Source organism: Pseudopodoces humilis, chromosome 10, assembly GCF_049639895.1.
Source record: "Pseudopodoces humilis isolate 2021_Gansu_Grassland_sample_001 chromosome 10, ASM4963989v1, whole genome shotgun sequence".
NCBI lineage: Eukaryota > Metazoa > Chordata > Aves > Passeriformes > Paridae > Pseudopodoces > Pseudopodoces humilis.
Genome location: NC_142209.1, coordinates 16,421,866 through 16,439,842, shown reverse-complemented (window position 1 = coordinate 16,439,842; position 17,977 = coordinate 16,421,866). Strand labels below are relative to the sequence as shown.

At 36.4% G+C, this 17,977-nt stretch overlaps 1 protein-coding gene across 3 annotated transcripts in view; it reads left to right on the top strand.

Moving 5' to 3' along the window:
• PKN2 (protein kinase N2) overlaps positions 1 to 17,977 on the top strand; it is a 55,284-nt gene that overhangs the window by 12,969 nt on the left and 24,338 nt on the right. For 2 of the 3 annotated variants that reach the window (XM_014250842.2, XM_005521000.3), the window contains exon 2: positions 11,123 to 11,423. In XM_014250842.2, coding sequence (XP_014106317.2) covers positions 11,123 to 11,423 — 301 coding nt within the window. Of the gene's footprint in view, positions 1 to 10,112; positions 10,217 to 11,122; positions 11,424 to 17,977 lie in introns of those variants that run through there. The other variant, XM_088060240.1, reaches the window with a different exon arrangement.

Here is a 17,977-nt window from a genome sequence, read left to right as displayed (position 1 = left end):
ACCAAAGCATTTTTCTCAGGCTGCTAGCTGAAATGCTCCTGAACTGGAATGAAGTGGAAAACTTTTAGTCTTGAAGAAAAATGCCTCAAAAGTTATGAGCATACCAAAATCAGATTCACATTGGCAGCAAGTATTTCTAGGATGCTTTTTGAAATTCTGTATATGAAAACTGCTCTTTATATGTGCCCTGTAAAATAGGGTGAGGCTTTTAGTATTAAAAAATGGATCAATTTAGGATAAGCAGGTTACATACTACATTTACCACATTCAAGGTTCCATTCACATATGATTGCCACTGGAAAACACATAGAATGCATATGTAACCTTGCCCTCTCTGAAAAAGGAAGAGTATTGAGATCACTAACAAGTATGTCTTGCTGTGGGTTTTCTGAATGCTCAGCAGTATAAAAAACAACATAATTCCCCTAATTTCATACAGTTGTGAGAACTTTTTGCTATTGTTATTTATACATAGGTGTGTATATATATATATATATATATATTCATATATATATATGAAATCCTTTAAGGTTTAGTTTTATGTCTCTGTCTATACATGATGCACTGAAAAACTGTTGGTTTTTTCTGCTTTATTTCTATTATGTTACAGGTTACCAGGTGTGGTGCATTGCTGATTTTGAAACTGATGCTTCCAGTTTCTATTTAACTGGTACTGAACTGTGCTGGTAACAAGAGCTAGATGGAGGATAGTCCTATGGAAGTATGTGTGCAAGACAGGAAGCAGCTTACTTGGGAGATGGTGCTGAGACTGAACATAAAGAGTAAAATTTGTTCAATATGCATTAGGAAATTCTTTGCTAAAATCCTAGTCTTTTATTCTACACTTTTCACTGCAAACTTCATATGTAAGTCATATGTTCATTTTAGGTCATAAAAAAGTAGATTTACTTAGAGTACTGTATTGCAGTCAGTGGGGAATCAGAGCTCCTAAAAACTAAGAAAATGTAGGAAGGTTTTAAAACAAAAGCTTTAGGCAGATTTGTATTTAGAAATGTAATAAGAATTTTTTGTAATCCATGTAGTAAGTGAAATAACTTGCCTCTTTTTCATTGCTGTTGAATATAAAGCAGTTAAGTCAGGCAATTTTCTTTTGGCTTCTGTTGTAGGTTAAGACAGGATTCTATTTCTTCATTATTCTATAATGCCTAGGGAATTCTTAAATAGAAAATGGACATTAAGAGCCAGTGAGAATCTTTCTATCATATTTTAAGGGTCAGAGAAAGAAGGATTGCAAAAACACTATTCAAATGTATCACAATGTGCATCAGTGATGCTCTGTAGAAGTCCCAGACAAATGGGATGTGAAGTAATGCTTCTATAAATAGCCCTGTGTTCATACCTAAACTTTTACTGGAAGAGCATGGAATGAGATGCCTGCATCTCTACAAGTGGAATTTTGGGTGTGGCAGTCCCAATAGGGAAAAGTGATCTTTTCTACTGACCACCTGTAAAAGATGAGGAAAGGATTTAAGGAGACTTTCCCATCATTCTTTTACTGCAGGAGGTGAAAGCAGGAGCAGGATTTCCAGCTGGTTGGGGTGTAGGCTGTGAACTTCAGTAACTTCAGATATAACAACCCAAGCTACTGTGAAAGAGTTCTTAATCCTAGAGTGTGAAGACACAGATCCTTAGTATAAATGCATACCTTAGTATAAATACATCCCTTTCCTGTAATAATAGATTCAGCTAACAAGCTGGGAAACCCATAAGCTCTGGTGAAGCCACTGTTGCAGAGAGTCCTAGAAAGCAAAAAATCTGGTTCCTTCACCAGGATCTAGTATTTAGCCACTTGGCCTCTTGCCTTATAAAACAGATGTTAGTATTATCTCTGATATGTATTGCTGCATTTATAATGTACAAAATAGTTGGCTGCTAAAGATGATGGCTTAATTAGAGTGGAATGTAGACTCTCAATTCTTCCATTCGTTTTGAAATGGCTAAAAATAGCTCCTGTAAAGCATAGTAAAGTAAAATGGACTAACATGTCAATTGTCTGTACTGAAAGTTGGAATTGCCAGAAAGAAAGAAATTGGAGGGTTTTTCTTTTCAACTGCTATTTATCCATCTCAGAAATGGAGATTTACATCCAGGGACCCCTTTATTTTACTTTTCAGATTAAAGAAATTCAGTGTATTGGTCTTTCAATGTCCTGATACTTGTATGTGTTATTGAGATTCCTATTTATTCTGAGGATTTCTTTTGCGTCATTTCAATGTTTAAGATTTTTAACCTGCACTGGAAGAGCAGAGAAGTTCCAGTTGTAATGAATGTTTGTACTAAGGCATTTTAACATTCTTCTCTTGCATTTTAGTTAGTGTGTTACACGGAAGTACCACCACATAACAAATGTGGTAAACAGCTGATATTGTGATTTGTGGATGAGCAGAATGGTCAATCTGTTGCATTACCCAAGATAGATCATAATACATTTTTAGTGATAGCTATTATCTAATTCATTTTTATCATAAAACAAGAAAAATACCTTTCCACTGGTATTGGCCCTGATTGTAATTGTCTATTAATACATTGGGTTCCTTGAGATTTTATTTTTTTATTTTTGCATAGTAACTAAAACTCCTTCAGAAGCAGAAATTTACCCACATATGTTTATCTTAATGTTGACATTACAGCTGTTGAAAATGTATGTCTGCAATGGTAACTTCCCTTTAATGTAAGTATATTTTTGGATGCATGCCCACCAAATTATCACCTTTGTACAGTGTGCGTTGAGTTTGAGGAGGAGTTACCAAAGTCATAAGACATGATTGTGACTCATGTTTGTTGACTTGACCTTTTTACCTTTGAAAATCTCTCCTACCAAATTAAATACCGCATCCTGTAGTTTGGATAACATACTGACATTGTTTTTTCAAACATCTTGAGCTACATGTATAATATTACTCTGCTCTGAACGTTAGACAAAAACAGATAAATGTTTTATATGAAAAAAAACCCAGTAAATATCACATAAACATATTGGGGTGACATAGAACAAAATTAACATACTAACTTTCAGTAGCAGGAGAAATTCTTGATTTTAGGTGTTTGCTTTAACATGCACTTAAGCAGGTATCTTAGTGGTTATGGTGGAAGCAATATGGGGAAGGGGGAGAGAGTTTCTCCCTGGTGGACAGGTTAGTTTCTGTATTACTTGTACTTAGAGGCAAATGCGCCACACAACATTTGCATGACCTTACCTTTATCTGAAATAGTTCTGTTTCCTGAGTAACTTATACTTCAATCACTTCAAAGCATTATAACAACTGCTTGCACCAAACTTGAACTTAATGTAACTACAGAGAAATCAGTCAAGTCAAACTGAGACATGTCTTGTGATAAGAATTTCTCTCAAGTCCCCCTTCCTTGTTTCAGTCTCTGGCATTAATTCGAAATGAGTGTATGAACTTCTAAAAGAAATGGATACCATGGATACCCGTATGTAGGATTTGACAAGTGTATAAAAATACACTGTATTTTAAAAGTACATGCTGTATATATTTAAGAGATAATTATAAGCCATTAGGATGATGCTGTTTATATATTTATATGGTACAGAAAATTGCAGGTGTTCTCATTAAAAAAAAAACAGTAATTCCTATGGGGTTTTTTAAGTGTTTAAAGTAACAGGCAAAAAATCCAAAGAAGTCCCTCACAATACATAGTTTTGCTATCAGTTTTAAAATTTAAGATTTTTTTTATTTTAAAGAAGTTTCAAACTGTCAAACACACACAAAAATGCTCATATCTATGCTATTTACCAGTCTTCATATTTTTATAGGGTCTTAAATTTTTTTCACCACAACATTTCTCAAAAGAAGACTATATTTTTTGGTTCAAATTTAGAAAATGCAGAACAAGTTTGTGCTTGAAATTCCTGTGTTGGCAGTAGGAGGTAGGACACAGGTACGTGTCTGTTTCCACTGCCCAGTACAGTAAGTGTACAACTCCAGGTTCTGTGGCTGAGGGTCTTGAAATATTTTGTGTTTCTTTGAACTTGCTTCTCGTTCATTTGTTGAACTGCCACTTAATCCAGTTGTTTTCCTCATCTTTTAAAGGGGAGTGTGTGTATTTATCACATTATTAATATATGTAATGATAATGTTACAGGCATTAGATGAGCAATTTTCATTTCAGTGCTTTGATTGCAAAGCACTGGTGAGGCTGCATCTTGGTGAGGCTGCGTTTTAGAGGAATTACTTCAGTCTTCTTGGCACAGTTCTATGATACATCATTATTGGCAATATCTTCAGCATGCACTGTGGTATTAATATTTCATAAAATCTTTTTCCCTGTATCTTGAAAGGGATTGTTTATATTTTGGCTTCACCTACCATGTGTGGTCTGCTTGAAACCATACTATTTACATAAAATGCAGTTTTCTTCTGAGTATGTTATTATACGTGATGAGAAGCTAAATGAAAACTAAGCAAAGTCTCACAGAGAATGGAGAAGTGGCATTATTATAGGCATAATTTCATATACTGTTTTTCTTGGGCTAATTAATAAAGGTTGTGACAGCAGTCCCTATTAATGGGAACTAGGATTTTGCTATTTCTTTAGCATGTGTGGAACTAGAGAGCGGAAGTTTTGTTTCCGCTGTACTGGGCTCTATTGGAAGTTTTTGGCTTGGATTCAGAACTTCAAGTTATTGATAAAAGTTTGGAAACTGCTGAAGTGTTTGTACCACACCTGTTGCCAGAACATGTAGTCATGCTTCTGGGATACTGTAGCCATTTGCTGATCTCGCATTTGAGTGCTCATCACCTGTGTTGCGCCACAGCCTCCATCAAGTTTTTGTGATAGTGAGAAAGGTCAGTGTGAAGATTTTCTTTCAATGTCATGTTTCTTTGCAAGCCTCCTTGCAGGTTCTTCTCCTAGTGTAAAACCATCAAGAGCTGCTACAACGAGAAGCAGCTGAAAGCAACATTTCTTAAAATATTTTCTTTCTCTTCTGTAGCAAAGAAATCTCTCTCTTATGCCCCTTTCTCTCATTAGTGTTGGCACAGCACTGCATGGGCACAACTTCTAGTTCTGTAAGCAAGTCTTCACTGCAGTTGGAGCACCTTTTGGAGGCCATGCTCTTTGTGTTAGAAAATTCTGGCTGAATCAGGGATTCTCAGAGCCTGGAAGCTAGATGGAAGCAAGGACTCCCCAGGGAATTTTGTTACCTGTTTAGATGAGGTATTTTGGCTGTCAGGTCACACAGGTTTTCATACCGAAGCTGTAGGACCGACTGCTGAAGCCCAGCAGCTATTGTGTGAGTAAAAGCAAACATTCCTCCTAAAGTATTCATCAGGACAACAGCTCAAACTGGAGAGAATAGCAGAGGTGACCAGCTGATGGAGGACCTCCCTATTTAAAGAATACGTTTTTCCTTTTTTTGAAATCTATTTCATCTCACACAGATGCACTTGGGCGCTTGCTGTTTGTACACAGGAATTGAGCCCCATTTAATCAGTGTCCTACTTGAATTCATCCATGGATAATGTAGTGGACTATGGATATTTCTGCCTTAAACAGCCACTTGTAACAAAGCAGAAAGCTGTGACTTAGATTAAATTTAAATCCTGATTTGTGACATGTTAGCACAGCAAACTAATGCCAAAATCTATTAAGCCTCCAAGCTTTTTTTTTTTTTTTAGTTCTTGACATTGGGTGAATGCTGAGATCTTGACCACAATCACATTTGCTTCTGAGCAGGAGGAAATAGTCCATGTAGTTCCAGTAATCCAGACAAGCCGTCACATCTGGTTTTATGAATGACTTCAGGGGGGAAGGGAAGTTTGCAATTGATTAACATTATTCGTAAAATCAAAGACTGCTCTAGTTTTAGGAATTACTGTAGAGAACTTTGGGGACTTTGGCAGTTAGCTCAGAAAAGCAGCTTTTTTTTCTTTTCCTTATTTTTTTTTCCCCCTCTAAAAAATTATTCAGAATATTATTATACTAAGATACCTAGTAGTTCCAAATCTGTACTTTTAGCTCTTTGAAATTAAATTAGAAATTAATAAACATTTAGTCTTTCTGGGTTATGATAACTTTTTTAATCGTGCATAAGATAAAAAATCCTAGTATTATATAGCATTTTTACTATATTTGTCAAACAGGTTTTTTATTGTCTCATTGTTGAAATAATTACTAAAATTCAAGAGCGTGTAAAAGGAAACACTAATACTTCTAGGAAAGAATGTAAGCAGTTTTACTGTGAGTTTTGATAAGGTCTGGTTTGGGATTTTTTCTCAAGGCAGGTTTAGTGTGTGCTGGTAGCACATCAGTGTGAAATGTAAATAATATTGTACATGAGCACTCATCAGCTGTTAATCATGGTGTAGTTTAAGGCTCTACTTACCTGTCTATAACAACTTCTAACATAAATGAGCAATCTGAATTCTTGCTCTAATCAATATTCTCTATAATGAAGATATGGTATAGCTTAGTGAAGTTGTACTGTGATTTTAGGACCAAGTCTTCAGGAGTTCCTAATGCCCAGAGTTTTAGCGTTATTTTCTAAGAGGGGGCAGTTTGAGAATCTCATTTAGAATTCAAAGCCATTCTGTTTACACAACTGAAGCAGATTCTCTGTTATGTTCAGCTTCATGGTACTCACTTCAGCAGTACCATTGCCACTGCCATGCAGTTTATATGTTTTATTCTTAAATGGGATTTTGGTGGTAAATGCAGTATGTCAAAGCACCTGCTTCACCAGTTATTTGGTTCAGAATTGATCTGAAGCAAAAGTGCAAGCCCTGCATGGTTTTCATAAACAATACTACTACTTTCTTTCACCACACCAGCCAGACTGTATTATGAGAAGACATGCTCAGACCACTACTCATTATTTTCAGCAACTATACTTAAAACATTTCCCAGAAGTCCAGAAGCTGAAGGCTGGCATCTTGAATTAATCTATGTAAATAGATAGTCTTTGGCCAGCAATCCAAGTGATGTTGAGTCTATTGCAATGGGATGGCTGCATAAATTGACTCCTTTCTTCTTTCATTCTTTTTTTCTTTTTTTTTTTTTTTATTATTAAGCAGTAGTATCTAATTTGTGGTCCTTGACAGTTAATCGTAGTAAGCATATGTTCAGTTTCATTACACACTGAAATGTTTCAGAAACCTGCAGTGGCTCAGAAATGTGTATTTTGCCACTGCAAAGAGGTGTGCAGTGCTGCCTCTCATTGCTGTCTGTGTCTCCCACAGTGGGTGGGTGATGCTGCCCTTTACACTGCTTGGGCCAAGAAGCAGGTCCCCAGCAGTTTGCTGTGGCACAGTGGGGGAAGGATGCTGTGCTGAGCTGTCCAGTACTGGGACCACCCAGCAAAGATTGGCCCCTCTCTTTTAACCAGCAGTCAAAACACTACCAGAATTTAAAAAGAAATCAGTAACTGGCTGCCCATTCTTTTGCCTTGGATTGTAAAGTAATGAGGCCTGTTCTCTGTTTTGCCAGCAGGAGTGGTTTAGTCATTATCTGTTTCAGAGCATTTCCACTCTAAGATACTTTATTTTAAGTGATTTTGAGAGAGAGAGTAAAGGGAAGAGTTGTGCAAAATTCATTGATAGCTTCTTGGCATAGAGAATGCGAATGGTTCTGTCTTTGCACACTGCCTGCCTGAGCATAGCAAAGGAAAGAACTTGGGCCCTGCCCCTAACTGTTGTTTCTTTTTGCACTTAATTTTCAGGTTGAGTGGGCAGAACACCTGAAACCTGAAGGATGTGAGTTTCATCCTGGGAGGGGGTTTATCCAAATCAGAAAAATAGTTTATTGAAAGAATATTCAGGTCTAAACACAGACTTGTAATAGGATGTCATCTAATAAAGCTGGAATATGCTGTATTTTAAGTAATTCCGGTTTAAAAGCATAGTTTTTAGTTTGGCATTTAGGAGGTGCTTTTCTTAAAGAAAAAATCCCACCTCATTTCACTGATTTAACCGTTAGACATTCTGTCCTGTTGCGCCATCGTGGACATTGTCTTCATCATAAACTGGAACACTTGAGGCTGCTCATCTTTGCAGCATGAGGCTCTGTCTCAAGCCTTTGCTGCATCTCAGCAGCAAAACACCAGTGCAGGACTAGAGCAGCTTCACTTGCAGAACTCACTCCTGCTCTGCATTCACAGTGACCTTCAAGGGTCACTGGGTGCACACTTGCCTCCTTGGAAGAATTTGTTTCACAGTGACCTTTGACACATCTGGATAACTAGGTGAGAGAATACTTTTTGCTCAAAAGTATAATTAACTTTGGATGACAGGAGAGACAGAAGGAGTATCATCTGTGGCTTTGGGGGGGGGGGCGGGGGGGGTAAAAAAGACTGGTTAAATGTACAGGCAGTGTGACCAGCTTCCATTTTTAACATCCACACTGTTGAACTCTACTGTCTCAAAAGCAGATTGAAGAAAACTTGATCCTGAGACCCTTAAATCCAGGGACAAAGATTCTGCTGAGACTTCTCAGGCTGAGAAGAACTTTGCCTCAATTACTGCAAATTTGGAAGGCAAATTACTAATGACCATGGAGATTTAGTTTCACTGAAGACTTACTAGGGACTCTACCTGGAACAAGGGCTCCAAAAACCTTTTTATGGAAGAACATAACATCACTTTAACAGATGGGATATATGGCTTCTGGAGGAATAAAAACCTCCCCTGTAACAAAATACATTATTGTTCAATGGATGAACAATTAATTGAAGTCTCTTTGATAAACCCCAGTGAATAATATTTCTGAATTATTTATATCTTAATTACATTGTTCTGTTTCAGAAGTGTACATTCTTGGCATAATTTTAGCAAACTTAAGGTGCTATTACAGCATTGAATAAAGGTTTTGTTGTGGGTTTAGGGTGGATTTTGGTGGTTTTGTTATTTGATTTGGGTTTTTTTTACATTTCTCATTTGTCCTTTTCCTCTGAACTTTAAAAAGTATAATATCCTGCTTTAAGGAAGCAGGTGATAGATAAGTTTATTTCTAGAAAGCGTGCAAAAAAGGCATGAATAACTGTGCTGTAAAAATACATGCTTTTTATTTACAATAAATTTTTTAAATCTTTTTTTTTAAAGGCTGAGTAGTAGCATACTAATCTTGATGCTCTTCTTTGACATCCTTAATTTTTATGTGTTAGACAAACAGGAAAATCAAAGATCTTAATCTGATTTGGATATACTTACTACTTAAATAGTTTGCCATACAGTTCTCATAAATTTATTTTCAGTTTCAGTTTTCTCAAAACTAAGCACTCAACTTGTGGTGGTTGGCTTCCTTCAATATGGATATGAACCTTTGTACTAGTTGCTCATTGCTATTGATTATTCTATTTCTTTTTTTAAATTGATTCTATTTTATGTGCCTGTATATGGAGACAATGTCATGTATTTCCCAGTACAGCTATTAATAGCCTCTCTACATATGCATAATTATTTATTTTAATCTGCACTGACAGAAAAACACTCACAAGTGCACTTAAAGTAAATCTGCATGGTTTTTTTTCCCTTTCATTTTTTACTCAGTTTGTAATTTCTAAATTGCTTACTTGTTCTCTTTTTTACTGATAGTCAAATTCTGTGGCAAGATGGTGCTTCTGACTACTTTGAGTATTTAAGGACCTTTGAGTTCTTAACTCATTGTACTAAAAGTAGAAGCTATGGGTAGAAAAAATTTAATGAGAGATTCAGGAAATTTGTGAGATTATAGTTGAGGAATAGTAGATTGGATCTTGCTTATGGAACATAGTATTGCTGGAATAAGCATGGATTGAAACAGTTTGACCAAGATTATCTGTTGACATGTAGGGCCCAGGCACAGCCTTCATGATCCAAATTCTTTTGGAAACCAAGTTACTGCAGAGTATCTCTAGTGGTTTTGTGTTCTGACAATCTTCAGTTTACTAGCCTGATGCTCTGCTCCTTGAGCTCCCTCCAGAACATTTTCTTCTACTGTTTACTGTGATAATAACTGATTTTATGACAAAAACTTTCAACATTTTAATTAAAACACCTTTTTGTCCTCCCTGTTTTTCAGGAGTCAAGGCAACTTCATCATAGTGTTTAAGAAAATTTGGTGGAATTTTTGTCTTTTGGGTAGTTACGTAAAAATCACGACAGACATTTATTAAATAAATTCTGAATTAGGATGGGATCAAGTTCGGGAGAACCCTTCTTTGATCTTCACTCATTTACCTCTACCTGAAATTTTTTGGGTAGGACCTAATGTCTATTCATTGTCCAGGGTGTGTGCATAAGGCACAGAAATCTTGTCACATATGTGATTAATTGTAGATTAGATTCTAGAGTAGATTCTATCATGTGCCCTTTGTGCTCTTTACTTCTCAGTGATATGTGAATGTATAGTAGGCACAGTTATGACCCCCTGTGTGCTGGGGGTCTGCAGACTTCATCCCCTACTCCCTTACTACACCAACTCCTGTCCCATCACTGCAACTTTTCTTTTTTTCCGTTGCAGCCTAGCTTGCCTGCACAGGAAAGTAAGATTTGGGTTTTTTAATCATTATTATTTTTTAAACTGAAAGGCTTTACTTGAAGGATTAAAAAAATAAAAAAAAATGGTAAATGTATTTCTAGTAACAACTTGACAAATCTTTATAGATATGCCAGTATTTCTTTAAACAGCTACAAACATCACTACATTATTTTTTTAACAATCTTTAAAAGGCACCTATTATAAAGAATGTATAAAATTTCATCATAGATTATAATTATTAGAAATTAGTTTTCTTTCCTCTATCCATCTTGTCTATTAAAACATAAATTAAATCTATAATATTACAAACATGACTCATTAGCTCTGAGGCATATAACTGCCAGGCAAGCAGCCATGACAAATCCAAAAGTATTTAAATCTCTTGGTGTTAAAAATAGGCATAGTAAAGATGTCACTAAATTTAAAATAAATCTGTTGTAAAATGTAGCTCCAGTTAACATGTCATATCTTGTGGTATTGTTGCTTTAGGTCAATGTGAGTGTAAGCTGAGGTTAGTGAATGGCCTTACAGAGTTAATGTGCAGGGACCTGAGTGCTGGGCACTGTAAGTGTGTGTTGTCAGAAACAGTGTTGCCTGGTGATAATATTACTGTTTTTCTTCCTAGGGGGATGCCAAAGGTCTTGTAACCTCTGAGAATGTGAGTACTGGCCAGAAGTTGGACTTCTCAGATACAATGGTACAGCAGAAGCTGGATGAAGTAAAGGACCAAATCAAGCGAGAAATAAGAAAGGAACTTAAAATCAAGGAGGGAGCAGAGAACCTCAGGAAGGTCACAACGGACAAAAAGAACTTGGCTTATGTGGACAACATTTTGAAAAAATCAAATAAGAAGTTAGAAGACTTACATCATAAGTTACAGGAGCTAAATGCACACATTGTTGTAACAGATCTCGAAGATGTTGCAGGTACCGTACATTACTGTGAAACCAGTTTTTCTTTGTAGCTGAGATAAGTTTTCCCCATTTCACTTGAAAAAATTGCTTTGTGAACGAGCAGATCTGTAGCTGGTGAGCTTATTACTTATGTATGTCTCTTTGTTTTGATTCAAAAATCAGTATCCAGTACCTTTGAGTTTTAAATTATTTTCTAGAGAACAGTGTATTTTATGGACTATGAGCTCTTCACTTTCAGTTCTTAGCATACTAAAATACTTTCTCAGTCACTGTAATGTTTCCTAGTAGCTTTTCACTGTGTGAAAGCTAATTTCATGAACTCTTCCAGTGTCTTTCTCTGAATTGCAGTATAGATATCGGCACTGATGCACTTTTGCACTCTTTTATTCAATGCAGGAAAAATTACAACATTTTTGAAAATTTAAAAAAAAATTATAATTTTGTTGGGTTTTGGTATTTTTAAACTTAAGACTTAACTTAGAAAATATTTTTCTGTTGTGCCGTTATTTAACTTATCAAACATTTCTTACAGCGACATTTCTTACAATTTGTTAAGTCTTCAGCCTTTTCCACAGCAAAGCTACCATTTTAAAGACACTTTGAAATTGTTTTCACAGAATGGTTATAGCTAATGGTTTTAATTAGTATTTTCTGTCGTATGGCAGTGAGTCAAAACTAATTTTGAATGTATTTTTTAAAAATACCAGAGCTGGTATTTTAAGATGAAATGTTGTGAAAGTAAACAGTCCTCTTTCAGCTTTGTGGAATGGCCTGGGAGATACTGCCAGCCTGATGATTTCACATTGCACAGACTCTTCTTGGCAAAAAGTTAATCATGTGCATGAGCCATTGAAGATTCATGTGAAGTAATGCCAAGCCTAAGGAAGCTTGGGCAGTAGAATAAAAGTCTGCAGCATCCTTGTGAAAGGTTGGTTACAGTGAGAATTTAAGAAATACTGGCAGGTGATGTCAGCAATTCATAGTCTGGCCCAGTAACATACTGCAAAGGTCTTCAAGTGTTCATGGTGGCCTGCGCAGTATTTTTTTTTGCATTTGATTTGTGTGAGGATACAAGAGGTGGAGCAGGGACACAGCTGGAACTAGCGAGGCAAAGTGGTTGTTGGAATATTAAATGGAAATGAATACAATAATGTATGTTTCTAGATGGCCATTGGCTTTTGGTAGGCATGAAGCATTCTGTTCCATGTCAGCTAAGGTTTATGAAAAGCTGCTCCAGTGTTTACAGGAGTGTGGCTTTTAAAAGAACAGGAAGAGTGGAATAGAAAAAGAATTGTATGCAAACTGTGTATTGACCAAATATTAGAAATCTGTGCAGATACAATCTGCAAAATTCATCTAGCAGTTGAACTTGAAAAGTGGATGAGCACAGAAATACTCTTGTTGGAATGCTCCCTTCTAGTGCAGCATTTTTATCTTAAGGAGTTAATGAGCAATATTGTCATTGTGCATGTTTTGGGAAATGCAGGAGAGATTCAAAGGATAAAAGATCATGGTTGATCTTACGTGCTTCTTAATGCTTTTGATGCATGATAAACTTCTTAGGACTGTTATTAAATTCCATTGCAGTGCAGTCTTAATCATGGAAATATACAAGAAAAAACTTGCATATTAAAGATCTCTGTTGGGATCTTTATATTCTCTGTAAAATATCACATCAGATATTCCCATTCAAGGCCCATTTTAACAGAATATTTTACATAATCTTCTTGAGAAAAAAAAATCTTTATTTCTGTTAATACCGCTCTTTCGACAAAAGATTTGGAAGCACCCACCCTCCAAAGTTTTGTGTTTTCACAAACACAAAACAAAAAACCACTTCAATAAGTGCTTCAGGTTTTTGTAATGTTTGCCTTGTAATTTAAGTGCTTGTCTCCTTTCTCATTCATGGTCAGTAGTTCATGGAGGGGGAACACTATCAGTAAATATTGTCTGGCTTGAGACTAATGGCTGCAAGTCATCTTGGTGGTGTTTTGATTTTTAATACTGAAGTCCTAAGCTTGACTTAAGGTATTGGTGAGCTTGATCTTTGCAAAATAAAGCTAGTAATGTAAAAGCTATTACTTGCCAACTGTGTGTGTGTGCATGTGGATACACACACTCATTCTCACACACTGACACACACACACAAACACACGCTCATTCTCACACTCACACATGATACCAAGGAAGTACATTGACTCTAAAGGTCAGTGCCATCTGACATAAGATACCTCAGTCACAGATACCTCACTTTGGGAATTCTTGCTTTTGCTGAAATAAGCAGTGAATTTAATAGCTATTTACGGGTGAATATGGGAGCTCCCCAAAAAAGTGCATTGTTTCCAGAGGTTATCTTTATCTGTTGTTACTGCTTTTCACTTTAGCTTGTGTTTGACCTTCTTCTGGTCACTTAGTAACAAGTTATTTTAAAGTGAGAAGGAAATATATGGGAAATTTTTAGATTGTGCGGATCATGATGCTGAAAATAAGGTAAAGAAGATTCAAGAGCTGTGGGAGTCACGGTCTGTGTTTATTTTGTGTACTTTAATACTTTTCAGTTTTAAAGCCCTGTGGTTTTCCCTGTCTAACAGAATATACTGTGTAGGTTTTTTTCAGATTCTAAGTAGCAAAATCAGGATTGAGATTCATTGACCTGATCCCTTTGACTTGTCAGGCCAAACTCTAAAGATTTTTTGACTGTTCTGTTGACTGGTTGAAAGACCATTTTGGTAACTTAGAACAGTCATTTAATCTTCCCTTGTTCCTGTATCTGAAAAGAGGGTGTGAACTTATGTTTGTAAAGTGCTTCCAGTCTAGAACTGAGAAATGCTACACAGGCTATTGTGACTCTTTCTGTTGCTTATGGTATGGGCCAGTAACTTCTATTACTTTTTAACAAGCCACTAATTTTTAGTGTAACTACTTTGTAATCAGCACAGTGTAATCAATACATGTTGAAATTATTAAATGTAGCATTAATGAATCTACTGTAGAAAAATATGTTTTAATAACATTCCATTCCAAGGAAGTGTAGATGGTTTTATGGTAGTTTGCCTAAAGCTGAAAGCTCACAATTATTTAAAGAATTGGTACTAAACTTTAATCAGAAAGTGCAGTTTGTCAAACAACTTTATTACAGCATGTGAGGGTAGATTTGACAGTGGGTATGTGATTCAGAAACAACTTTTAGCATAACACAGGTGTATTTTACCTTATAGGGGTTGCTGATGAATCTAAGCTTGTTTTAGAAGTGGGACTTCATACTCAAGTCTGCCCTTGTGCAGTGTGTTAGTCATACAAGGATGCGGAATTTAAAAATTTGTAGGTCAACACTTAAAAGTGAAGCAGAATCCAGCAACATAAAATGAGTAGGACAAGCATAGCAACCATTATTGCTGAAAGTCTGAGATGTAATGTGTCACATGAAGATGATTACTTCTGTTTTAGAGATGAAGAAATTTTGTGTCTAGAAAACATACTTCTACACAGTAGCAGAGATTAAATTGGTGTTCTTGTGTTTGTGTAAAAAGTAGCAGTATAGACTGTGGTTTCTAATATGACTCAGGGAGGTCTAAGACTGAAATAGCTTACCTACAGCAAGTTATTGATTTAATTAGATATATAGCTAATACATAGAAAATCTGTAAATTTAGAAATTGGTCTGTTTCAAAGAGCTGAAGTTAAGGGGGATAGAGAGGTGCAAATGATAGGAAAACCTTTGAGTGAATTGATAAAACTGGATAAAACATGGAGAAAATGAACTCAAAGAGAAGTTCATGCCTTCTCTTCCATCCTCCTAACTGACATGGAAGCTATCCACTTTACATCAAACTTGGCTGCAGACATTGCAAAGAAAATGAATTATTTGTTCAAGAATATGATTAGCTGACTGCTTGGAGGATTTCCTTGTTCTTAAAAATGACTAGGTTAATCTGTTGGACACCAAAGTGTTCACATAAGGCCAACTTCTGGAAACCAGTAGAGGTAGCAACCAATAGGTAGTGACTTTTTAGACAGCAGATTCCACCTACAAGCTCATACCCATAGAAATTTCATGGCAACTTTTGGGAACCTCAGTGTAGAATAATACTATTGATGCAATTTGAAACAGTCTCCTGTCACGTTTTTAGTAGTTAAAATTAGCTGTTACCTAATGGAAATTGAACTTCAGAAGTTTCCAGGAGGTTAGCAGTGGATGTTTTCTGAGTGCCAAATGCTGACTGATGCCTTGGACGTACTGATGACTTAGTACAAGTGCTGATCCAAGCTTCTGACTCCCTGAGAAAATCCTGGCAATGCATCTATCTTCGTCCCTTCAGCAATGCCTAAATGCATTGCAGGTATTTCTGTTGGGTATGACACTGATGAGGCTAACTGCAAATAAATATCCTCAAATAAGATTAAAATTAACTATTTACCAAAGGGTACTTGCTGCTAATTGAGTACTTAAACAGCACGCTGCAGTACCATCTGGGAGTCCAAATTCAGAAAGTTATGTGGGATCCTAGATTTCACACTGAGCTTACTGAAGAAATAGCATATGTAGCATCTGGGGAGGAGATCCCAAAAGAATGAGCAGCAGTCTCAGAAGAGTAGAGTTACATAACTACTCTTTATAAATACAATTTAGATGGCAGTGATGGTAAAAGGCAATTTAGAAGCAAGAAGTCCTTGCTGGTGTGCACTGTGCAAACTCAAACAGAAAAGGTTTCCAGAAGAGAAGAGATCAAAGTTCAGATAAGCATTTCAGACTGAAAATTGCCATTGTCCTCATGTAATCCAAATATTAAAAAAAAAAAATCATCCCTATTATTCTAAGTCTGGTGAGTATATTTTTATGAAAACAGGATATTTCAGGTGCTGGGGAAGCAGCACTGCAGCTCTTCCAGCAGCCTGGATGTGTGCTAACAAGCTGCACAAAACTCTCTAGTGTAAATCAACAACATTCATAGTTGTTCAGATGATGTCTATTTGCTTGGAGTCAAGTTCTCTTGAAACGCATCTGTTACTTCACTTGATACTCACTGACAAGATGAATATTTGTACCTAGGAGCCCCAACCTGTATCCCAGCAAAGCCCTTGCTGTCCAATGCAAAGCTGTACTTGAATGTATCCAAAATGGCAAGTCTTGTACTGCCCTTATTAACCAACAAATGGGGCAAACTGGAGAATCTCTTCTAGCACCCAGCCCCTACCTTGAGTGAAGTGTCAATTTGGTATTAGTACTTAACTCTTATTTAATTTTAGGCATATACATAAATCCCATTGATTGCAATTACCTGGATGGATTTATTACTTATTTGTACTATGAAGATAATTAAATGCCTTCAGAGGAGATTTGATCCTGTCTGTAAAGTGCTTTACATGAATAAATCTGAGATGACTAGCCTTGCAAAGTCATTACAACCTTTCAGAGCAAAGAGAAAAGGAAGCAGCTAATGCAGATGTAGTGTTGGTGCTAAGACTGTCAATGCTTTCTGTAATAGAACCGGTTAGTCTGGCTGATGTAAAAATTAATCTGAATTCTATAAGAAGCTGCCTCGAGCTGCTTACTGAGTAGTAATGGGGAGGCTGGTTGGGATGGTAGAAAGAGTCCCTTGGAAAGCATCTCTGAAAAGCTATTGGTAACATTTTTTTTTTTCCTCAAAAACATAGTATGTTAAGAAACATGTTCCATATTTGGGAGTTTAGTGAGGAGCTGTGCCTGAAGGCAAAAAATTACTTCTTCCTGGCAATTAGTCCCTATTGCAAAGAAGTTTCCTTTGCTATTAGTTACTAACAAAGCCTATAGTAGAGCAATTTTAACTAAGTAGTAGAGGATAGGTTACACCCACAAATACAGACCAACTTCTGAGATGACCCAGGTAAGTGGTGTGGTTACACCTTCACAGAAGAGACATGCAAAGGGAGATAATAACAGCTGCCTGGGCAGCCTGAAACATGGTATCTCTAATTAGTCCTTAACTTGCAACTGGAGTGTTGTTTTAATGCAAAGAAAGGCTGCTTGTGTACATCTTTAAAAGCTGTGGAAACAGACTTCAGGAGCCCCACAGCCTACACAGGGATCATCAGAGGGCCAGGATCTTTAAGCAGTAGAGGCTTGCATCATATATCTAAAGTTAGTACATATTCATTTATATGATGGATCTACTTTACAAGGAGACTTGACACTATGACTTTCAAGTTCATGTGTGCTCTCATTTTGAATAGATTATTAGATGAGGATTAGTTGACAATGAAGACATAAGTTATAGGAAAGCATTAGTAGAGCATAATCTTTGCTCTACTAAGAACAGATTTAAGGTAAAGCTGTTCAAGTGCAGTTCCACAGAGGAACCAAGCCAAAATATTGAGCAGAGAATCAATGACAAACAGCTAAGGAGTAAAGCAGATGATTAATTTATTTTTTTTTTTAACATCTGGTATTTTCTGTCCTACCTTTAAGTAGCGAAGATGCAGTAAAAGCCTTGAAGTGGCTTGAAGAGTGAATTGGCAGGAGAAGAAATTAAAATTCCTTAAATGGAATCTGTATGTAGCCTCAGCAAAGATTACAATTTAGGAGGAAA